Source organism: Euwallacea similis, chromosome 6, assembly GCF_039881205.1.
Source record: "Euwallacea similis isolate ESF13 chromosome 6, ESF131.1, whole genome shotgun sequence".
Classification (NCBI taxonomy): Eukaryota; Metazoa; Arthropoda; class Insecta; order Coleoptera; family Curculionidae; genus Euwallacea; species Euwallacea similis.
In genome coordinates, this window is record NC_089614.1 from 1,662,058 (window position 1) to 1,685,985 (window position 23,928).

Genomic DNA, 23,928 nt, shown 5'->3' on the forward strand with positions numbered 1-23,928 from the left:
TTATTATTATTTTTTAAAAACAAACGCTGTAGCAACATTAACGGTTCCGCAAACCCGTTCGCAGAACTGATATGAACAACAAAGATAGCGAGAACTAGAGTTACTTCGTCTCTTTCTAACACAGTCTTTCCAATGCCCCAAAAGAACACTTGGAGACGGTCATTTAAAAACTCCCATCATCCCCTAGTCACTGTCGAATATCATCGCTTTTGTTTACCAAATAGTAATATTGAACAGTAAAAATCCCCGTCCCTGTATTTCATATCATATTATAAGCGTTCACCATTACTTAATTCTAGAAAACGAACGTTAAGCAACGAAGTCGTCGATTTATAGTACCTAAAGCAACCGTCCAATTGGCCTAAATAGCAAATAATCTCAAGTCATTTTCTACAGACAACCTAAGGAATTTAGAATGATTTAGGTATCATATATTCATAGTTCCATTTGTCCTTATCATAAAAAATTATGATTTTTCGAATCATCAATCAAGATAGTGGCTTTTGTGTGCATGTCGTGCAGCCAAAGCAAATTACGGATTACATCTAACTGAATATTAAGTATGTTGATTTTTCTAGAATGTTGTTTAAAAACATTGCTGAAACAGTCCTCTAACAGCACTCCTTAGAATTGAGCATTTACCTAAAATCTCAGAAGATGGAAGATGAAAATCCTGTGGTTGAGGGAGTGTTGCTTTTACCTCCTGTGGGCAAAGTACTAAAGGTTAGTATACACATAAATAGACTTATAAGCAGCATTCTCACAATCCTGTTATGCCTTAATTCTTAATATAAATTTTCCACACATGTACATAAACTCTTTATATGGCCACTGTGTCTATAGAATAAGATGTTCCAAAATTGTGAGTCGGATATATTAAGGAAAGCTGTAACTTCAATTAACATAGGTATGAGAAGCAGATCACTAAGGTATATTGATATACATCATCAAAGTATTTCAATGTATTTTTGGGATACCTATTTCAGAAGTTCATATTTCTAGGTATTTTCAGGTATTTCATTACATTTTCAGGGTATTTCCGTGTAAGAAAATTCATCAGTATATATCAGTGTATACCTTACTAGTGCAACATACAATCCCTACATACCAGGAAATAGTAGGTGCATCCTTTAGATGTTATCACACCATTATTAGGTACCTACTAATTTTGTAACCTCATTGTAATTAAAAAGACTTGTCCTCACTAAAGTAACAAGGGACAACACTTGTTATCGTGACATATAAGTTACATTCAGAGTGAGCAATGATTTCCAAACCTCCAGAGTGATTTATTGATGGTTTGGGATTATCAAAAATTATGGAATCTTTTCCATCTGTGTAATACAGTGCTGTATTTTGTGACGCGTTGTTGATCACTGAATTGAATTATTGGTTTTCAAATTGGTTTGGATGAAAAATAATGGAAGATTTTAATGGAAATATTGAATTTTTTATATCCGTAGATACTAATATAAGATAAGAGTGCTAGTGGGAATTTTAGCACGGCGTCAAGTTATAAAATAACGATTTTTTTCCTTCAGAAGTCATGGCAAAAGAAGTATTGTGCCCTGTTCGATCGAAGCAGTACTGGTGTGGCACGAATTGAAATTTACGACAACAACACGAAGCCTGGAAACGTGAAAATCCATCCGCTAGAAGATGTTATTAAATTGTCTAGAAAGTCCGTAAACGTTATTAATATCATCGCCAAAAACTCTCTCTTTGAGTTTGCTACAGTGTCCGAGGACGAATCAAATCTATGGTTTGACGTCTTAAAGAGAGTCTCTTTTGGGACGAATGTTCAAGAGAACAGCTTAGAGCAGGAGAATGATCTTTATTGTTCTTCTGATGAAGGTTAGTGTAGGTATGAGATAGACAAATATTTTCAGTTTGTGTGATGTGAATCACTAACTAAAAATATGTTCAAAAATTGATTTTTATGTGTATTCCAAAATTATGATCTACATTGAAGCTACAACAGCTATACTTTGAAATATATTCTTTCATATTACTCCCAAATTTTCTAGGGGTATTTTGTGTTAAGCTTCATCCGTCAGAAGCGTCCCAAAGGTGTAACTTGTCGAGCCAATACTACATTCTTGTAGTCACTTCTTCAGCTCTTCAGCTACTTGACCAAACAGATAACAAGCTTCTCTTCACTTGGCCTTTTAATTATATTAGGAAGTACGGGTACAAAGAAGGCAACTTTACGTTCGAGGCTGGAAGAAAATGTACCACAGGAGAAGGAGTATTTTTCTTGGAACACCCGAGCCACAATGAAATTTATAGGTAAAGTTTATAGTGGTCAAGCCATCCGTTCACATGCACTACATCTTTTCCGTTATCGAATTGTATTGTAATATACAGGCAATGTAATTTTCTAGATGTTTATCTGCCCGAATGAAGACCATGAAAAAAATGCTTAGTGGTGAGTCAGTATCATCTCTGATCGGCTGTAGAGACTTGCAGTTTGCCTTAAGCATGGAGCCAGGATCAAGATGCCCACTACCTCCTTCACTGCAAGATATAAGTAACAAATCGCCTCTGGAATCACATTTGTCGTCGGTTAAATCGTCAGTGAGCAGCATAAATTTGAAAAAGAGGATCCCAGAAAAACCTCCAAGAAAGTATTTACCCCCCAAACAGGAAATTCACTCAAGAGCTTCCAGGATAGTTAATAATCCTGGTCATGAATATGCAGATATTAATATTGAAGAAAGTAATCCAATCAAATATGATAGAGTGGAAAGTAGGACTGATGCCTGGAAAACTTTGGGAATTCAAGATCCCACCCATTCAGAAATGGTCACCAAAAATTCTGTTGATTCTTACGCGTCTTGGGGTACCTTAATCAAGCCAAAATCCACCGGAGATGTAGCTAAAAATGAGAAAGGAGCTCCTACTATTATAACCGAACAAACTTCTTCATCTATAAGTCAGAATTATGACTGTTTGCAGCACTTTGGGTCTTCTAACGCTTTGAATGATAATCCTGGATATAAGACTGTTCCCAATAATATAAGTATTGAGAACTTACAACAATCTGATCAAACATATTACTCTTGGTGTACGCTGCCGGGAGTTAAACCTGGTCGTGGCAAACCTGAAGAGATACCCGCTCCTGCAATTATGTCCGAGACTCCTGCCGATGATCAGAGCTACGACCGTTTAAATTGTCTGGGAAAACCTGTCAATCAGAATGTTAACGCTAATTACAAGGAAATTTCCTCTCCGATGCCAGCAATAAAACTCATACCGTTTTCCAATCTGTACGAGGAAGTTAATGTTACTTCGGAAAGACTGGCGGACGATTCACACTTAGGTTACGCAAAAATTAAAAAACAGCCCTCTATTGATAAGTTGAAAGGATTCGAGAATCATTCTAATCCTGCGTCCGTTGGGGGGACTAAAGATGACCAGCAAACGGTTGCTCATCAGTTTCAAAATCATCAGCCCTATGCAGTGATAAGTAAGCCCAAGCGAGTTTAATTGCCGTCTTATTTGTGCCTGTTTTGTTTGCCATAAAGTATTCAATTATCTCTTAACTATGCCTTAGATGTTCTCAGTGGTCTAAAACTAACTGTGATATGCTATATACTTATACAAGTAAATAATATACATAAATATACGTTTTATTTCTAAAACATCCTGGCTCTCGAAAGAGGGAGATTAGGGTGTAAACACAATGTATTTCAAACTCCTCGATGTGATAAATTGTTCTCCCACGTGCCCCTAAGTTATTATTAGATAGAGGAGAAAAGTCAAGGTACTAAATTCAAACAGAATTCTCCACACACTCTGCAGTTGTAAGCGCTTGAAAACTAAGTTGGATTCCAATTTTCAACTTTTGATAGGTAAATTATGTTAGTTCTGATTCTGAAGGAAAGAGTGAATAATTTATTTAATAAAGAATATTTGAAAAATTGGTGGCAATTAAAAAAATGGAAGTCAAAAGCAGGGATTTCCATGCAGATTGACAAAAAAGGAATGAACATTATTTGGTGGCATTAACTGGACCAGTCAATTGGGTCTAATACGTACAGTACCAAATGAACGGAAAAAGTTCCAAGACAAAGTATCAAAGTCTGTAAGGAAGTTACATGAATTCTGAGAATGGAGAGCAAGGTAACTTTTCGCTACAAAAAAGTTTGTTACAGCTATAAGTAGTGTATTGTTCTGGATGGTTTAGTGGACCGTTATTTTTTTAACGCTATGATGATTGTTTTAGAAGGTATGATGCCTATAATATTGACGCTATAGTGGATAGAATTGAATAATCTCCACCAATAAAAGGTACAAAAGTGGGTTGGATTTCCTTGAACAACCCTTTTGCTCATCAAACTAAATGAATGTTAATTAACAGTAGATAAATTATACAAATGAATGATGTCAGCACGCAGGCACAGGATAGTATGTAAAAATTAACAGATGATTCACATTTCAGTTATGCAAAAGTTAAAAGAATTCGAAAGTCAATTAAGCTTCCGGTTTTCGACCTTTGCTAGACCTGTAAGTCGTGTTCTCACATACTCTCTCCACCTACAATTATTAATTTATTGGTAAAAAGTTTAGGGATCAATGAAAACGAATGGGATTAAGATAAAAATAAAACGACAAATGTAATTTTTAAAAATAGTTTTGTTTTAAAATTTTAACGTCGAATGACAAGATCGTTATTTAGTAGTAATTAATTGTAAATATACGCAGATATATGATGATAAAATATTAAGTGTGCATATAAATATATACAGTGGCATTTTATAATATAAAGTGTGATGTACAAGGCGTATTGTGATTCGGTTATCTTCTACTACATACTAATTGCAAAATTTATAATATTATTGCTAAGTTTCCTCCTACATTTCACTAGTTTCTATGGTTACTAATCTCTAGATCATTGTATCGAATATTGGAAAATTATTATTTATGAAATGAATGAAGTAGGCATATTGTTGAAAAATATGATTTATAGGTAGGTTTAAATAATTTTAGGAGATTGTCATCAAATAAGTAAATAGCAAAATTGTTCATTTATATTTTTTACAAGATTTTTAAAGGCAAATACTTTTAGAATTCGTTGAAAATAATGACTTGGTCGAAGCACTTTATGATTATATATTGATGAAATACTAGGATGGTGTGAGGTATGTAAAATATATTTGAAGTGGGACAACACTACAGTATCAGGGTAAAAAGCAAAGAAATAAGTAGGTACTGAACTTGATAAACCTTTTCACAAGGTACCTACTTTATATTGGTAAATTGGAACGATGAATGAATTGGGTAGTATTTACATCAATCAAGATATATACTCAATCTTGAAGGCATATAATCTTCGTTATTTGACGCAAGTTCAACTCACTTAAGTATCTTTTATAGTAAGAAGAACTGTTTACCTACGCTATTATATACACTGTATCAAACATGTGAAAGCTGTAGAAGGCCTTAATTACCGTTATCATGTTAAGGCGTTATTGGGAATTAGCAGCAATGCCTAATTTGAAATCTAGCGATTTCTAAAATTTATACATTAAACCCTTCAATTCATCACGGAATGCCGGGATAGCAGACAATTTAGCATACAGTACAATTGGAAATGTTTTTATTAATATTAAATTCTGGATTTTTCCTCTACTAATTATGGGAAAATTCGATTGCAATCTTAGACACATATGTTTTCATGCCATGGTAGCGCAATTCCCCATTTAAATCTCGATCTATAAGATTCTGGCCTTTTCTTGGATATTTATAATCTTATTTTTAAGTAGAGACAGTAATTTATCACAGAAGCATTCTATTTTTACTACTAATTTAATAGGGATATATGGGGACGGAAAATTTCAATCATCCAGATTAACTAACTAATTTTTGTCCCATTCTTAATGTCTTATTTCGAACTTCCAACGAGGCCAAAATTGTTAGTTCGGGTTAGTAACTTCCAGAACCGACCATTACAGTAGTATAGGTAGGTAGATACCAACCAGATTTTAATACTAAAATTGATTATTATGGTCTAATGTAGAGGGCAGAATCTTACAAGGTTTCACCGCAAACTCAACTTACTGGCAACTCAGGGACACATCGAGAACTTTTTCGTCCCTTCCTGGTTTTTCAACTCGAAGATGCAGTGTTTTCCTCTTTTTAAATTTTCGCCCTTATCGGCCGGCCATTTCGACCGCGCGATTAAACCGCCTGCGGTATAACTGACCACAACAATTCTTCGATGATTATGTTTCTGTTGGTTGTCCAGCACAAAAACCGATGCACGTTATAGCGCAGAAATTCAGCGATGTTGCCGGTTGCATGATTAACTCAACATTTCTTATACAGTATTTAAATATACAATTAATTAACTTTAATAAAAATGATAAACATGGTTCTCTAATGTCATTCGATGGCAACAAAGGGCCGTTGTTCCTTTCCCGTTCAAAATTTTTTATCAAGGGAGCAACGGGCTCCTTACATCGGTTATTTAGCAGCTTTGGCATAACGAAAAACACTAATAATAAACGTGAAATGTATTCACACAAGCCTGTGTTTTTGAAACAAGAGTTTATGGTAAAGAAATCACCAGTAAAAGGAAAACTTTGATAGAATATGGTGAAAAAATTCATGGTATTCAAGTAAACCCAACCATCACAACAAAAAATAAAATGGCGGAATGGAGTAGGCGCAATGTCAAAACGGACAAACATACGACAAACTTGGCGACACCCCGCACTGCTGCCAACATTGTTGTTAACATGTCCATTATTTATGTTCATGTTAAGTTTAAATATTTTACTAAACGTTAACGGGTAGGTTACCCTTAGGTCCAAGCATTAGTTGCAGTTTATCTACATAATTATTCTTCACTTAAAGAATTCCTCGTTAAAAACTTTTCGTATTTTGAACATGAAGGTTGGCAATGAAATCACGTGGTTTATGACGTGCATCGCTCATAGACTGGACAACTTATAATTTAGGTCAATAAAAAGAGAGATAATATTTTGTTCAGGTTGGTTGACTAAAGGTCATTTCCACCAATTTTCCTTAAATTGAAGTAAAAGCGAGCCTTAGAAATATTCATATAAGATATTTTGCCGTGGCAAAAACGTTAGATGACTGTTTTGTCTGATGTATTGCGTTTTAGATGGCAAACTTTAAAATGCACCTCGACTTAAATTTAAGGAGGAGCGGTGCAAATGGACGTAAGGCCTAGATTATTTGTTTCTTTAAAAAGCTAATATTTTGAGTGGGGAGCAATTCGATTTTCGATAATTCAGGTAATATTTCCGGTTTCGAAGTCCCCTATTACCTTGAAATGAATGAGCAGGAGACAACTGCCATGGTGCTTTGGGACTTATTCAAGGCATTTGACTGTATAAATCACGAAGTACTATTGTGAAAGTTATGGTTTTTCCAATTGCTTTTTCCGGGAAAATTGGAAAAATTGTGTTTTTGATAGCGGTTTTCCAAAGAATGATCTTAGATTTCTCTTTAACTGCATTTCTTTAAACCGACTTTCCTCTGACTCTCAATTCCCTTTTTCAATTTCTCCCTTTTGATCAAAACAATGAGGCCAGAATCATCAGTTTTGGGAGCTAGGTGTATGGTGGCGACTTGCCTTTATATTATTATGGTTATTACAATAAATACTATTATAATGTTGTTTGCCTATTGATAAAATTGGTTCAAATAAGCATCAGCATAAGTCATCATCACAGGTTTTGCTCTATACGTGCTCGAGGCGAATATACTACATATCTTATTTTCATCAAACTCCTAAAAAATCCTGCAGTTTGCTTCACATGAAAACTAGCACACCGATCTAGGGTAGGAGATTCGAAACTGTGCGATGTGGACAGTAAGGCAAATTGCAGAATACTTTAGATCTAAGGCCGGGATTACCTAGCGCCTAAGCTGGATAGTCCCAGCCAAAATCTAAGAACTAGGAAATAATTTGTTGAAATCTTATTTACAAATACAAGGCATTAGTAATTCAGTGAATACTATATTATGTATAATTAGGGCTTAAATATGATGGTGTTATAAAGGATAATTCTGAGTTCTGGAATGCAACTTTATGTACCTAATTGATAATTATTTTAAATCTTGTCATTTAACTTAACTTAGAAACTTGGGTAACAATTATCAAACTCTCTCAATAAAATATTTCAGGTGAGTTATAACTTATGGATAAATAATATATTATAAAATTTGAAACGAACTTAACTCAGGTACAAAATCATCATGGTGACCACTGAATATCATCTATAATCACAGAAGGGTTGCTACACTAATACGAGCAAGTCATCCAAGGTGTTCACATTACGATTCTTCTATCGACTGAGATATTTCAGATATAATTAATTTTTATTTAATCTCGGTGACTGGTGACTAGAATATTTAGCTTTTTAATGTACAACTTTACCTTGATAACTAGTCCTAATATTTGAAAGCTTTGAGTGAGTAAAAATTATGTTTTCAGTGTCAATCTTATCGCTAACAATGGCCTATACTTACTGTAAAATATGAAAATTTTCTAAATATGTACAGTGCTTCAAGAGCTACCGCGTATTGCGAACTTTGCAGAAACTTTTTTAACTAAAACGTCGTAAAGTACACTGAACAAGTCCCTGTCATGCTTGATATGTACCCCAATTCAATCAAGTAAAGTTATCCCTAGGGTTAAACCTAGGCATAGCTTTAGGTCATCATCATCACAATATGCGTATAACATTGTTCATTCATGTGCGTTGGTAAAGCTCTTGTAGTGATAAAAGAAGAATATGAGAAAAATGGCAAACGCTGTAGGAAACGTAATCCTGGCTATGACATCTATGGTCTTCGCTACTCTGATTGGATGAGGAGGTTCTTTCTTCCTCACCTGCAACACAGGAGCCTATTCAAAGTAGGCTTATTAAGGTTAGATTCTGGGTTAACACATTTTTCTAGTGTGCATTACATAGAAGTTTACGCGAGATTTACCTCAGCAGCAGGACAGCCATTATTCGTGTGGGTGCACGGATTTGGTCCACAATTGGGGCAACTCACAATTTCGTTTGCAACTGTTGTTGAGTCCCTCTTCTTGTCACCCTGAAAAGGGTTGTTTCATTTAAATATGTACCTGAACCCTAGCCAATTCACACTCTCCCTGTGTTATTGATTACCAAGATCCCATTTTTAAGGTGTTAGTTCTGAGAAAGCATTTTATCTTGTATGGCGTTAAGATATAAAGTATCAGAGATTCAAGATGAGTATCCAGGGTAATACAATCAGTGCTATGAAAACTTTCGAAAATTTGCACATATTCAAGTTATGCAGAACTATCTTGTTTAGTTCAATTTGCACGAGTGTAAATTGTAAATTGCACTTGTGCAAATTTATCACTGTGTGTGTAAGTTTTCATAACTAACAGTTATTTTCATTGGATTCGCGCATAGAACAATTAATAAGTGCAAAATAGGGGGACATCTGTACAATGTGGAAAAAAAAGCTCATGCATATCTTCTTTCAAGTCTTTTTGCAAGCAAAATACTTCAGGGGTTAGTTCAAATATTCCATATGATATTGATCTAAGTTAGTTCTAAGGAACACTTTCGCATAGACTTACTAGACACTGATTAAAATTGGGGCTTTCGCAGAATGCGGAATAATATTCCTGTTGTGCAGTCTCCTGTTACAAAATAAAAGGAAATGGAAATTAAGTAATAAAAGCGCTTTAGCTGTTGGTAACGAGAGATTCGAATATGGAAATAACATTTTAGTTTCCTACATAAGATCTCTCAGGTCTTAGGAAGGAGAAGTAAGTTAACCTATTTAGTTCAATTTTGGTTTAAGTATTGACCAAAATATTTCAATTTACATTTAAGTATCTCATCTCGGCGAGATAACAGTTTTCCAGAAGGATAGCTGTCCAATATCACAGATTACTGCAAAAATTAGGTTAATCGGTGCATTAAGAAGTTGAAGAATGAGCAATACTTAAGTAATTTGCTCTAGTTTAATGGAATGAGTTTCTTTCTAAATGGAAAAATATGCATTGGCTGCAATTTTTAGGGCAAAAATTAACAAATAAAATTTTCGATATTCGAATCTCTTTTCATGTAGTTGAGTTTGCAGTAGATATATTAGGTTAGCGAAAACAGCACAACTTTCCACTTTTAGTTCGACCTGGGATCACTGTCAGTGGGTCTCATACAGTTTAACTCACTAAGTATACTTATCCTGAGTATGATTTGTTGTCGTAAAACAAACATCCTGCTCTATACATAATATACATAGGTAAAAATTTATTTAACATTCAAATGGTAGGTACTCGAAACCCTTTTATTTTATCACATTTTAAATAGAAAATGGTGACACCTACATTACTACAGCCATGCTGCCTTAGATAATGGCAAGAAAAGGCGCTGCGCATGAGCAGGACGCATGCGCATGCAAGTTACTTTATTATCATATACTGGCCGTGCATTCTTTAGAGTAAGCGTTTATTCGATTCAAAGCTTTGCTGGTTTACAGTCTAGCAACCATGCTCGTTTATGCATAACCAACTCGTATACCTGCTGCATACGATTTTATTTTCAACCAGAAAGATCTGATAAACTTTCACACTTGATGATAAAGCTACATTAGATGTCGGTGAATGTTAGAAAATAACCTACTTAGAAGCATGGTTGTTAGTATAACGTATGATGTAAGCAAAGCTTTGTTAGGTCTGGGTATACAAAGCAAAAAAGGCAAAATGCTCGCGAAATGACGTATTAATAATGCTGAGGCGATTCTTTTAGGCTTAGTTTACATAAAATAGGGCTAGGCTTACCAATGGACTGGCCAGTATAATGCCTATCCTGCTCAGCACAGCCGGCAAACGCTGTAAAAGGACAAGGACGTTCTAATCAGATGCCACACTAGCACTGAATTCAGCGTTTAGACAATTTTATTCAAATAGACCTACTGTGCTTTCACTATACTATTCTTCGACTCAAAAGAACACATATATAAACAACCTACGTTGGACAGTTCCTACCATCAAAAATTCGATTGAAAAGGCTTTTTATAAGCAATTTCCTAGCCAAATTAATTTTCTAGTAGTAGCTACCATCAGTAGCAAGAAATATTCTTTTAATGTATTATCTCCGTGGATGTAACATTGACTAAATGCTGTAGTCATGCTTGATCATGCAGCAGAGAGAATAGAAAAGAGAAGATATTTGCAGAACTGGCCATTCAATATGTAATGTTGAGATGTAATGCTTCTTCAATGAAATCTGCACTTTGAACATGCTACAGCTATATCTTTGGAAGACCCTAAAGTGGGCAATTTTAACCCTGTGTACGAAAGTAAAAAACCTAATCTATTCTAGCGTACCCACCTGAGTGAAAGGGTTTTCCCCAGGCCTATAAACTACATTGTGTAGGGGCCTTTTGCGCCCTACGTAGTTGACACACACAAACTCCAACAGGGACGCATATATAAAACACATGCAAACCCCGTCCCATACATTCATCGCGGTTAAGTTGGACACCACTGGAAGAGTCGATCGGAAACCGTTGGATGTCGTGAAAAAGTTGAGCATTGTTGTTACACCTGGAACAAAAAAAACAATAACTAGTTTAATAATACCATGGTTATGCTGGCGCCGCCTAATACATGTTCCTGAAGTTGGATTTGGCGTTGGGCTGCGAGCCAAGTTCGGTTATTCACCCGCGAAACCTCGAAGTTCACAGAAATAATTCATAGAGGAGGGATCTCTATTTTTCTGTTCGCCGAGAAATTCCTGTACTCGTTTCTTTCTTAGGGTAATCCTAAGGACTTTGAGCCTTCTCGAATACCTAATCGAACTTAGCCACAATAATGCAACATTTCTTTAAAAATCAAATTATAATCCCGTGTCGTCAGCGACTGATTTCATTGAATCAGGACGTCATGATACACTATTACTACGAGCGCCAACGCAAAAAGGGCAAAATTGATTTATCTTCGACGGCAGCCCAACGGTGGCTTAACGACAACTTCACATCCGGTGGGAATACAAATGGGGCAAGTAAGTTTATTAGTATTTACTTGTCAGCGCCAAATCTGAATTGAACGTCGAGTTTCTAAATTTGGCTTTAAGTTGCTTTTCCGAATCAATATTGATATTAGAAGAGATGGAATAATGTATTCCAGTAGTTGCAGTTAAGCTATCTGGAGATAAATCGAAAAAATAGAAGTTTCAGAACAGTAGCGAACTAAAGTAAAGAGAAGCATATTCAATTGCAAATGGTTTGAGTTGGGAATTTTTAGCATTTACGCAGAAGTGGGTGCAATGAGTACACAGTAATAAAATTACAAATGGGAAAATTTGCTCGCAAATTTCCATTTTGTAACTTTATTACTTCATGTTCATTGCACCTACGCTAAAAACTCAAAATTTAAATTATTCCTCGCAGAAATTAATTTTTTATTCAGTTTATTCAATGGTGAAACGAAGAGGCCAGAATCCGGTAGAACAAAAATTGGGATAAGGAAACGCCAAATCTCAAGAAGTATGAGTTACCAGGCTCAAAGAAAAGCACAAACATGTGTGATACACAAACGAAACTTGCAGCAATAATTTTGAATTAAATACTGAATTTTTTTGGTTTGAAGGTTGAGAATCTCCTCGTTAGAAAGTATCAAAATCAAATTGATACCTTTGGGGCTGGGTCTGCAATGTTTCGCTAAAACTGCATGCAAAGTAGAGTTAACCACCAGTGAAAGTGTTTGTTAACTGCAAGGTTGTTTCGGATAGCCGTCCTTCCTTCATCACTGAGAAATTATAGCTTTAGTCAAAAAAAACCTTTCATCATCTGCTATTTAGGATCATTTTATAAGCCTGGCTTAAATTAAGGTGTTACCTTCCTAAAGAGAACTAAGGAGTTTAGACTGGCCAATTATGGAATTTAAATTTCAGCTTCGCTTTATTGACATCTATAACACTGGAAATTAATGGTTAATTGACACCCTGTTAGCGGGCACTGGCATGTGGTAGATAAACTTCTAATTCAAAATTGATTTGCTCCAGGCTGCAGGCAACTTAGCCATATTATGTTAAACTGCAGATTGGATAGGCATTTTCAGGATGGTGGGAACCATGGCATGGTCAAAATCGGTCAGTTGAAATGGCCAGAAGCAATTAACTCAATATATGCGGAAGTGGTTACGCTTCCGTTAACGTAGTGCAGTTGGCGAATCCAAAGGATGCTTCAGCATTATTTAATGCGTCGATGTTATTGCCAAACGATCGGTGTTAGGGTAGCGGAGCCAGGGAGCACACGAGTAACAACTTATATGTTCGTGACATAATATTGAACGTGGATGGGATTAATTCAGCTCTGGGTTTCCATAGTTTTTGTGTCTTGTGTCTTTTGGTGTTATTTTATCCTTAAATCCGCACATTTAATAACAACAACAACTTTGAAGATAAGAGATTGTGTTTATTATTTTGCTGCATTTATGACAATCTTGTGGGCGCACGCATAATGTAAGAATTATGATAGTTTGGTTGAATAAGGCAATTTGACCTTATTCAACATATAAACAATACCTCATCTGCCAGTTAGTGTAACTGACTCTTAACTGGAAATTTGGAGACAAGTCCTAAACCTGCAACCTGAGGTATCACGGGGGTATCATCAGGTATCATAGGAAGACAAACTTCAGTTCGAATCTGAGTTCTGTTTTTTGTTTAGCCTCAACAAGGAACACTTTAAAGATTAGTTTAGGTTGTTAGATAATTCAAGGTTTCAGGAATAACACCACACAGACATTTAAGGGTGGTTATAATTACGATATATAAAAGGGGAACACAAGTTAAATAACTAAAAGAGAGACTAAACGAAACGGTCCTAACTCTATAAACTCTAAAAGACTACTACAGCACTTTTTTCAAAGCCTGGCTCTGGCGGCGTTCCCGATAATATGAACTGAGTCATCATAATGATATCGGGAATGCGTTGTGTATCACCAAAGATGTTGATAATCCAACACAGGTAACTTCAAGTTTTGAAAAACGCATTTTGATTTCAGATAGCTTTGGATTAGTGTTGGGAGTATGATAGCTTGATAAAAGCCATGGAACGACACGTTTAGAACTCGGTTAGTTCAGATTACGTTGGGTTTCCTTAGCCACATAATTTAAAAGGAGATAAAGTTTTACATGCAGGCTACTTTAAGTTTTCAAAACCGCCCAGATTGAAACAAAACGTTTAGAATTCAGATTTCCCCAGGTTCTCCAAAAATTCAATGATGTATGAGAAAACAACTATCTCGATATCAACCGTGAACGGTGAAATCGCTTCTTACCAACATTTTGGCACCAAATTTGAGCCTTCTTTAGAACAATGTGATTTTAATGGAGAAAGTCTCGTTGGAATACGCTAATGCGCAAATTTATACTTTAAATATTGAGAGTATCATGCATTTTCTTGAAATTTTTATGAGAAACTGTGTGCAGGTAAAGCCACCCATACTAATCTTAAAATTGGAACTGCTCAAACAAACTCAAAAAAGAAGACAAAATTGTTTCGTTACGGAGCGCTCTTGCTTCCATTTGCAATCGGGTTACGTGTTTACCCTCTACTAAAGTTCACCTCTAGGCGCTGACAAACGTGGCAATTTTCCATTCATTCCAAACCCGGGTTTCCATTTAACACGTAAAAAATACCATTCCGGGTAATAGTTGCACTGCCGCTCACTAACAGGAAATTTAGTTATAAAAACAGGAATTACTTACCGATCATGACTCGGGCTGGCACAGCGTTCCACTCCAACCAAAAAGTAATAAACGAAGACGTCACTAATATTATACCCGGTATAAATACCGTGGTGAAGTAAAACGCTCGATCCCTTGTGAATATTAAATGTACTCGAAGGCAGCTATAGTTCCCTGGAAAAAAAATGTCGATATGATATAAAATATGTATAACTAGCCATGTATACATATCCGAGCCTCGGAAGTGGATTAAGTGGATTAGCCCAATATTTCGAAAGCATATGGGGAATATATGGTTAATCCTGGAGTTTTCTGGGACCATAAGATTTTTATCAGTGTTGACAGTATCTGACCTAATTTAAGAACATTAGTGCTCTACAGCAGAAAAAGTTCGAAAGTTATGAGGCGGGTCTAAAGTCGCAGGTTTTGGCGCTAAATGGGCCATGTTAGAGCTTGCAACTCCCGCTACAATTCATCACTGTCACTTGTGCTTTTTGCATTCAGTACAGCTTTTCAGAGGGTACAAGGATCAGTTAATCCTTGACAAATTATTTTGTGAGATCGCCCATAAAAGCCATCGTGGAACGAACGTTGTATAAATAATAAATGGCACATTTTTTACCTTTTCTTGCTCCCTAAAAGCCCTAATAAATTCTCGATTCTTCTTTTAATTTGTGAGAGACATATAATCACGCTGAAACTGCGAAAATCCCTGAAATATTTACACAAGAAAATCTCACCTCTCCAACTAGACTGTATGGGACATATTAGGGTCTGATTGTTGATTAGATAAGCGTTGAGGGTCGTTAGGCTTGGAGACTTCCGAAGCACGTCTTCGTCGTTTTTCCACACGTAGTTTATCGATGTAATTTCATATGATACTGCAAAAGAACACATAACACGATTTTATTAAACTCTAGTCAAACAATGGTTTGGTAATTATGCAGCGACTGGGAATATTTGCTAAATTATCATAATTGTCTAAAGCTGCCCGGCAATGTTGATTTTGTGTTTCGAGACTAATTAGTTCTCGGCATGAACCATCTTGCATAATTAGAGAAACTTCGAAAAAGGAAAAGGAATTGTTAAAGTTGGAAATCCAAAGTCGGTTAAATCTACCATTTACTTGATAAGAGGAAAACCGAGATAATTAGAATGTGGACATCAAAGGAGGAAATAATCCGCGGTAGTGGCTTGTGGGCGAAATTCATCCCATCTTGAAGAAAGTTCAATATTCTGTTGTTTGTCGTTGGCGTGGGATTAGTTGAATCGTCGCAATGGCACCAAAAGTAGGAAGCAATGAAAAAGTGAATGCTTGAGTTGAATATGTAAATCTCCAAGTCGTTTTCTTAGCTAACATCAAATAAATGCAATCAAATTGATAATAAACAACGAACGACAGAAAATGTCTTTTTTATTATGTAGAATCTTTCGAACAGGACCTCAAGGACGAAGGCCTTCAGAAGGGCATGCAGGAGGAATTTTAAGTATTATCACTCGCATGCCAATCAAACAACACTTTGTTGTGATATTAACACATTGATCCTGTTCAGCAGAGTCAACTTTTCGAATCTCTGCTACATTTCCCACACACTTAAACGCGACGTGACGGGAACACTACATGTAAGAATGCATACCACTTTGAATACGTAGTAAAATTCAACAACGTTGAAACGAATTTCAACTAATATGTCAATAAATACAGGATGTCCCGCAAATCAACGATATCCCTTGAAGGAGGGATAGACCAACTCAAAATAAGTCGATTTAACTAAACTTGCCTTAGTCCAAAAGTTGATAATAACCGAGATATAGGGTGTCAAAGATAAAAAATAAATCACATTTTCTTTAATACGTCTACATTACTTCGAACTTTTTTTTCATTTGAATTCCTAATTATTGAAATAGTTTGACAATGAGCTTCTTCTGCAGTAAATTTTCAATACATTTACTAAAAAGTAAAACAGCAATAATTATTTAAAAATTAATAGACAATAAATTTGCATGCATCATCAGCTTTAGATGCTTTTTTCTCGGAAACCGTTTCTTCTAGCGGTTTCAATAGGGTATACCATTTTTAAGCAGGAAAGGTGAGAGAAAAGATTTATCTAGTCCAAAATGACATACACCGTGGCTCAAAAAAGTCTTGGTAGCTTTAATGAGTCCTAATGGCCTCCTCTGGCACCCTCTAGAAGGTACACCGAAATCGTCGATAGACTTGAATTTATTGTCTTAAGAAATTCCCGAATATAAAATATCGTGAAATTAGTTCGAAGTAGTGAAGACATATTAAAGAAAATGTGATTTATTTTTTCACTTTTGACACTCTATACCTCGGTTATTATCAACTTTTGGGCTAAGGCAAGTTTAGTTAAATCGACTTATTTTGAGTTGGTCTATACACCATTCAAGGAATACCGTCGATTTACGGGACACTCTGTATATCGAATTAACGAAGAAGCAGAGAATAATACTTGAATTTGGCAGACTAAATCGATATTAATTTTTTTAAAATTTTTAGTTAAGTACCTAAGATTTTCTTATAAAAATCATCATATTTTGCCACTTTCTTCAACCCTTTAAAAAACTGAAACACCCTGTAAAAACTAATACTAGGATTAGGAAATTGTGAAAAGGAGAAACCGAGTACTAACTACCAACGAGAAGTATACATAAACATGTTGAAATTTCGAATCAACCGATTGTACTCAAAGAATTGTTTTAATGAACCCTGTAAGTCTACTCATGATAAATGGCAACTTCACGACGGCACAGCTGCCTTTCTAGTCAGTTACCCTTTTCAAGATTATCATGTTAGCCTATGACGAAGCAGAGACAGCCATCGAGGGTAAAGAATTAATAAACAGACAGGGCCTTATGTTTGGTCCCTACAATTACCTCCTACCCCACAGACGGACCCAAATTTAAGAACTTTCCTTTAAAGTTTCGAAACAAAACATCCTCCTACTCGCAATTAGAATGTACAAAATAAGTCTCAATGGAAAAGACCAAAGTAATTTAGCTTTAGCGATTCAGGATAAGTAATATCAAGTAATTAGGAACAGCAATAGGGTTTTTTGAATTTAAAACGTTTACTTACTACTTTCCATTGAAAATGTACATTTAGGATCGTCGAAGGGAAATATGTTGAGGCTCCCCTGACAGGAGAGTATCAAGTGCCTCCTGAAAATAAAATTTAATTAGGCAACCGTTTTATTATTATAGAGCATGGCCTTCAATTAATAATTTAAGCTAAAATTAGCCTGTAACCCCAGAAGACAAAGCCATATTTTCCAGTTAATTAATAATTCACCAGACCAATAATAATGGAAATAGAAACTACATTTCGGAGACGCTTTGTTAGAATTCGCGTTTCTATGGGTCTTAGCTTACAGCAGGTACTTTCAATTGCATTTCAACCCTTTATAATTAACAAAACATTTACCTCATCAGATAGTTGACGCTTCCATTCCTATAAATCCGTAAACTGAAGTGAACCGGGATCAAAGGATCCTTGAAATCGCCATGCATAATGAAATAGGTGTCTGGTAGCCAGATATCGTCATGGTGGTGGATGGCGTTTAAGTAGTTGTACTCACTTTGGTTCGAATATCGGAGTCTTGGATCATACCATTGTTGTTGCAGGAGGAACTCTACTTCGTATTTCTGAAATACGAAAATGAAAATAAGCACGATGGAATAAAATATGTAGTAGATATAAAAGAGTAAGGGTAGTTTGTCAGTGTTCGCCCTCAATTACACATCTTAGTACCAGGTTCATTTATCCACTTTTTCTCCATGTTAATATTGAGCATCTTATTCTTGTTCCCAGCTTTACAGCTTCTTTAGAATTTTCCGTAACAGGTTTTTCCATCTTTAGGGTCCATATGCAATGCAATTGATGCCTACATCTTCTCAAAGTTTAAAGTCTATGAAAACTGTTTCTATAGTTAAAATGATTGATGCCGGGAATATAGAGGTTCAATGTTTGCTTTCTCTACAGCTCGAGAATATCGAGATATCTTGTTATCTTTTTATGATAAATGCTATATAATCTCTGATGATTGAGGGGAATCGGGAGCCTATTACCATTTAGTGCGTTTCATTAGTGTGTTCTATGCAGTCTTACTAAGGAGGAACCGCAGTCAATAAACCCACGGAGGCACGTCATTCTGTATACTTGTCAGAATATTCGCCATATTTCGTTGATTCAACTGATAATTTACAAACTTCGTGATCTACATGTAGATATAAATTCAGCCTCAGTTAGAAATTCATGTTAAGCCAAATTGTGATGGCGGAGCATTTCTGAGTTTTCTTCACACATAATAGGCACTGACTGAGAAAAAAGTGTGTGTTTTGGAACAAGCTTTCACGTGCAATTCATCATGTTAATGCAAGTGCAAAAACGAAATCTAAAGTAAATTCTAACTTTCCTGTCTATGGAATTTTCGTTAGAAATTTTATCTTATCTGTAATTCTCCCATTATGAAGTTACTGATCGCTTTAGCGAATTTACACGTCTCTAATAATAATAATTCTTCTATTCATCAGGACATCTCAGTCTTGCTTACCTTGCAAGAAGACCAAAAAATGCATTTCCGGGTTTAAGGTTTTCTTCAAGATATGCAGGTTTTCCAGGTGCTTTTACAAGTGTAGAATATGGTTATTAATGACCATTGCGCCTCAAATTCTTATTTTAAAGTATATACCGGGTTATTCAAAAAGGCGGCTCGCTCTTATAACTTTTTTGTTTTTAAACTTAGAAAGTTGAAATCTGAAAAGAAGCTTTATGAGAAAAGAGCCGATTGATTGACATTAATGACGTTTGCCTAGCACTTCCAATTTAACCGTAAATGACCTCAACTTTCGATTTTTAAATGAAATTCCCTATAAATTTTTCCTTCTTTGGAATCTAGAGGTCATTTTTAGTTTAAAAATGTGTCATTTAAAAAAAATTTTTTTGTGTGTTTTTTTCATGTCGAGCTACGTCACTTTTCCCATTTATTATTTATTTTTAAAAACTGTTTTTCGGTATTTAAATTGTTTATAAAAGAAAAAGCCCTCAATAAAATGATAAATTAGTATTTTTCTTAACAATTTTGAGCTAAAATTGTGTCTAATACGTATACCTCAATGGCGCAACTCGGCATGAAAAAGCCAGAAAAAAAAATTTTAAATGATTTATTTTTAGACTAAAAATTACCTTTAGATTCTAAAAAAGGAAAAATTTATAGGGCATTACATTTAAAAATCGAAAGTTAATGTAATTTCCGGTCAAACCGGAATTACTAGGTAAATGTCATTAATGTCAATCAGTTGGCTCTATTCTCATATAGCTTGTCTCTAAATTTCAACTTTCTAAATTTAAAAACAAAAAAATTATAAGGGCGAGCCACTTTCTTACATCAAACAGTATATTTAAAGTGTGCCAATTAGCGAAGTTAATGTCCATATCTCAGAAATTAATTCAGCGTAAAGAAGGTACCGTAAATTATTTTAGACATCGTAAGTTGGTCGCTAGGAGGTAGAACACTGGCGGTTAAACAAGAAACACATTGTTCTCTGCAAATTGAATAATTAAGGTAGATTGAAAAGACCTTTCAATAGTAATAGTTATTGTAAGTGTTCAGCTTTTATTGCGCTACAGATACATAATACATTCTAGTTAAGTAAATGAAAACTATATATCTATGTATCTAGCAATGCGAAAATTTATTTCACTCCATTTAAATCGCTCGAGAAAATGTAAAGGGCGATCTTTGAAGTGTACACAATTGAACAGAAAATGCTCTTTAAATCCATATTGAGTGGAATTTTCTCCGATAAGGAGGTTTAGAAATACTCCACTTTTTCCAGCTCCATGATTATACCCACTCCCACCACTTTATAATTTTTCCTTAATTACATATATTTTCCCTTAATTATGCAAACTGCAGAGAGACGCGTGTTTTCCATTTTTGCTTTAGTGTTACCCCACAGGCAAACTTATTAACTAGAAAATAATTTCTAAAGTTTTTTCCCCCGGATGAAATTAGCCCACTTTTTTTGCAAAAGATGCACGTCAAATGTTTTCTTGTCTTTGAGCTAATCTGAACTCATTTTCGAATTTGGGAAAGCTTTGTGTGTTTCTACAAAATGCTTGCTTGTGGTTCCCCTTTTTTGTACTTTCGATGCGTATGCGCATTATATCTTCATAAATATTCAACATAGTGCGAGTAAGTACCTATTTACTTACTTCGTACGCACAGCTGCCTGATGAAGCCAAAAAATAGAAACACGTATCGCCGAGTTACTCAACGTCCCCTTTCAATATCTATTAGAATACTTTATTCTTTCCATGGAATTGAAGGTAATTTTTTCTACGATTAAAAACTAAGTTTGACGTATCCGAGCCATTTTTCCTTTGTTCCTAATCTGAACTAACCTGAATTTGTTCAAAATTTAACGTGTTCATTATATATGAAGATTACAAAATCTCTTTGAGCGGTGTTTGAGTAACAACTGCAGTTTCTTTAATAAAATTCAATTTTTGATTCTTAAACTTTAACAGAGTCGGAAGCTCTGCGTTAATCTAAATAAAGCTCTCTCTTTGTTATTCAATTAAGGATATCTTTCTTACATTTCTTACTTGCCCACTGAGACTTCGTTTGTAATTCTTGTCATCGTGTTTCCTCTAATCACATTTTCAGACACCTTTTAGTGTATTGCACTTCAAGATTATGAATAGAGTCCAAAGTTCTGCATTAATCTAATTAAAGTTTTCTCTTTAGTTGTTCAATTAAGGCAACAGTTCTTACATTATTAGTGCTGCGATCATATTCCTTCTAATCATATTTTCATTTGTTAGCATATTATACACTAAGATTGCGAGGTGCATTTTTATGACCCGAGCGTTAGATTTAAGTAACAAGTCGAGGGATCTTAGACACTAGGTTTATAAGTATTTTAGGATCATAATGCATATGTGATTTTTCCCAGTATTATACTGGGTGATTCAAGAAAGATTCAATATCTTATAAATGGGAAAAACTGTTTTTTGGTATTTAAATTGCATATAAAAGAAAAAGTACTCAATAAAATGACAAATTAGTATTTTCCTCCATAGTTTTGACTTAAAATTACGTTTAATACCAGTGGTGTAGCTCAACATGAAAAAACTATTAAAAAAAAATTTTTTTTAATGACATATTTTTAGACTAAAAATGACCTCTAGATTCCAAAAAAGAAAAAAATTATAGGGCGTTATATTTAAAAAGAGAAAGTTGAGGTCATTTCCGGTTAAACCGGATGTACTAAATAAACGTCATTAATGTCAATCAATCGACACTATTCTCATATAGCTGCCTTCCAAATTTTAAATTTCTAAGTTTAAAATCAAAAAAGTTATAAGGGCGAACCACCTTCTTGAATCATCCGGTATTTTATGAAATTACAATAAAGTTATGTAAATTAAGAAGAATTTAAATTAGAGATATAAAAACACAACGCGTCTTAAATCATAACATCAACAATAACGTTTCGTTTGGCATTAATTTCCATGGAAACCATATTTATTAACACGCTAGGTGAATAATGAGCCATATACTCATTATTAACCTATTTTAGAAACAAATCGAGGAAATGTGTACTTCACGCTGATTCAACACACCAAATAATGGCATCTTTACAGCTAGCAGCGGCAAAATGTTTGAGTCTCTCTACTTTCGGCTCTACACATTAGTACCGGCTCTATATCTCAAGAAAAAGGTCTTGAAAAGCGGCGAATCTTGTAAATGCATTTTCAGAGAAAGATAGCAAAATCCATTACTTTGTAGCTTTAGTAACGCCTAAATTAGCAGCAAGTATCTGAGTTATGTGGGCCTGGAAAATATCTCGTGCAGATAACAAGAAGAAAAGAGAAATAATGTTCTGAGGCTTAAGGTTCTTGTGTTGGATTTATATAAAGGCCAAATTATTAATGTGCCGTCAACGTTAAAATAGAGCCGGGGCATTGGTCAGGGTCTTGGTTTCTAAGGAAAATCTTGATGTAAATGTTAATAAGGGCGAATTAATAATTCCCAAGGAGTTTTATTTAAATGGTCGAAAAATATTTCTTTAATTTACTTATGAGTGGAACTCGTTTATAATGTTTAAAAATGACTTGAAACGAATTTTCGCAGCCCGTTTTCTAATGTATGAATAATACTTACTAAGCTTGATTCGTCCGGAGAGGCTAAACTAAGGAGAAGAACGCTAACATTGACAGTGAGGGAACCTGAAATAGAAAAATGTTAATTTTTATTCCATTTAAAGGCCATATCTTCCATCATTCAGGAAGTTAACGGGGAAAGATTAAACACTAAACCTCAAAGTGGAAATTGTAGGTATTTTGTGTCGAGTTTAGTATAAAATTTAAATTTAGGAACAGAACGTTACAATGAATCTTTAGGTGTTTTATTAAGTAAATACGTAATACTTCTCGGTTCTAAGGTGCAAATTTATTTTCAGTCGTCATACAAGTCCTAGCTATAAGCTTCCGCAAGTGGGAAATGTGTACGATTATTAACCAGCAGGCTGCGTTGACAAGATAAGGGTTCCCTTCATTAATAATATTCTATGATAATACTGCAATGAATGGAAATGGTGTGAAAATGAGAAAATGGAATACTATGTAGGAAATTAACTTAGTCGCCTAAGCTGTAATACTGCTCTATTTTGATTAAGGCAACATTAAGACTGCAAGGTAATATCAATTTAGCTAGCTCTATCTTTTAATAAGGCGTCACCTACAAGGGCACACAAACACTCATTGGTGCAGAGAAGTATGCAAAACAAGGTGTTATTCACAACCACACCATGGGTTTGGGTTAAGTTTCGGCAAGTTCATGTTTTATTGTGAATTTTATACTGAAATTTAACTCAAACGTAACCAAGCTAAAAACCAGGGTGCATTGGGCGCTAAGAAAGGAGAAAGGTCACTATGCTAAGAAAATAAATGAAAAATTAACGGACCCCGCTGCTTTCCGCTCTGTGGGATGTTTCGGTCATCGAAATTTGCATCCTCGGGCGATCGCAGGCCACAGCAGAAGTCCGCATCTGCAACAGCAAGGTTTCACTATCGATAGTTCCACTATCGATTAGTATGAATTCAGCTTATTATATCTATAAGGCACGATTTATACTGACCAGTATAAATATAAATAGAGGAATAGGCTCGATTAGAACA

At 35.1% G+C, this 23,928-nt stretch overlaps 2 protein-coding genes across 20 annotated transcripts in view; one reads left to right on the plus strand and one right to left on the minus strand.

Annotated features, from left to right (window-relative positions):
• The first annotated feature begins 265 nt into the window (after positions 1 to 265).
• Positions 266 to 3,628, plus strand: Dok (docking protein homolog). 2 transcript variants are annotated; one of them, XM_066391174.1, is made up of 5 exons: positions 266 to 424; positions 579 to 723; positions 1,542 to 1,854; positions 2,028 to 2,289; positions 2,385 to 3,628. In XM_066391174.1, exons 2-5 carry the CDS (start codon positions 658 to 660, stop codon positions 3,487 to 3,489), a joined length of 1,746 nt encoding a protein of 581 aa, XP_066247271.1. In that variant the 5' UTR covers positions 266 to 424; positions 579 to 657; the 3' UTR covers positions 3,490 to 3,628. The 2 variants fall into 2 exon arrangements, with proteins under 2 accessions (XP_066247271.1, XP_066247272.1); XM_066391175.1 differs by having other exon boundaries at positions 1,545 to 1,854.
• A 992-nt stretch (positions 3,629 to 4,620) lies between these two features.
• pHCl-1 (pH-sensitive chloride channel 1) overlaps positions 4,621 to 23,928 on the minus strand; it is a 61,560-nt gene continuing 42,252 nt past the window's right edge. For 5 of the 18 annotated variants that reach the window (XM_066391047.1, XM_066391045.1, XM_066391048.1 and 2 more), the window contains 11 exons: positions 23,715 to 23,798; positions 22,913 to 22,977; positions 18,166 to 18,386; positions 17,821 to 17,903; positions 15,461 to 15,601; positions 14,742 to 14,894; positions 11,358 to 11,572; positions 10,805 to 10,855; positions 9,596 to 9,658; positions 8,971 to 9,078; positions 4,621 to 8,884 (listed from right to left, as the gene is read on the minus strand). In XM_066391047.1, the coding sequence (XP_066247144.1) occupies positions 8,726 to 8,884; positions 8,971 to 9,078; positions 9,596 to 9,658; positions 10,805 to 10,855; positions 11,358 to 11,572; positions 14,742 to 14,894; positions 15,461 to 15,601; positions 17,821 to 17,903; positions 18,166 to 18,386; positions 22,913 to 22,977; positions 23,715 to 23,798 (1,343 nt within the window). In that variant the 3' untranslated portion in view covers positions 4,621 to 8,725. The remainder of the gene's footprint in view (positions 8,885 to 8,970; positions 9,079 to 9,595; positions 9,659 to 10,804; positions 10,856 to 11,357; positions 11,573 to 14,741; positions 14,895 to 15,460; positions 15,602 to 17,820; positions 17,904 to 18,165; positions 18,387 to 22,912; positions 22,978 to 23,714; positions 23,799 to 23,928) is intronic. The other 13 variants (XM_066391049.1, XM_066391054.1, XM_066391050.1 and 10 more) reach the window with 13 other exon arrangements.

Coding starts and splice junctions, on each gene's coding strand:
- Dok (XM_066391174.1), top strand. CDS start 658: ATGGAAGATGAAAATCCTGTGGTTGAGGGAGTGTTGCTTTTACCTCCT. Junction 724..1,541: donor CTGTGGGCAAAGTACTAAAG/GTTAGTATACAC, acceptor TTTTTCCTTCAG/AAGTCATGGCAAAAGAAGTA. Junction 1,855..2,027: donor TTATTGTTCTTCTGATGAAG/GTTAGTGTAGGT, acceptor CAAATTTTCTAG/GGGTATTTTGTGTTAAGCTT.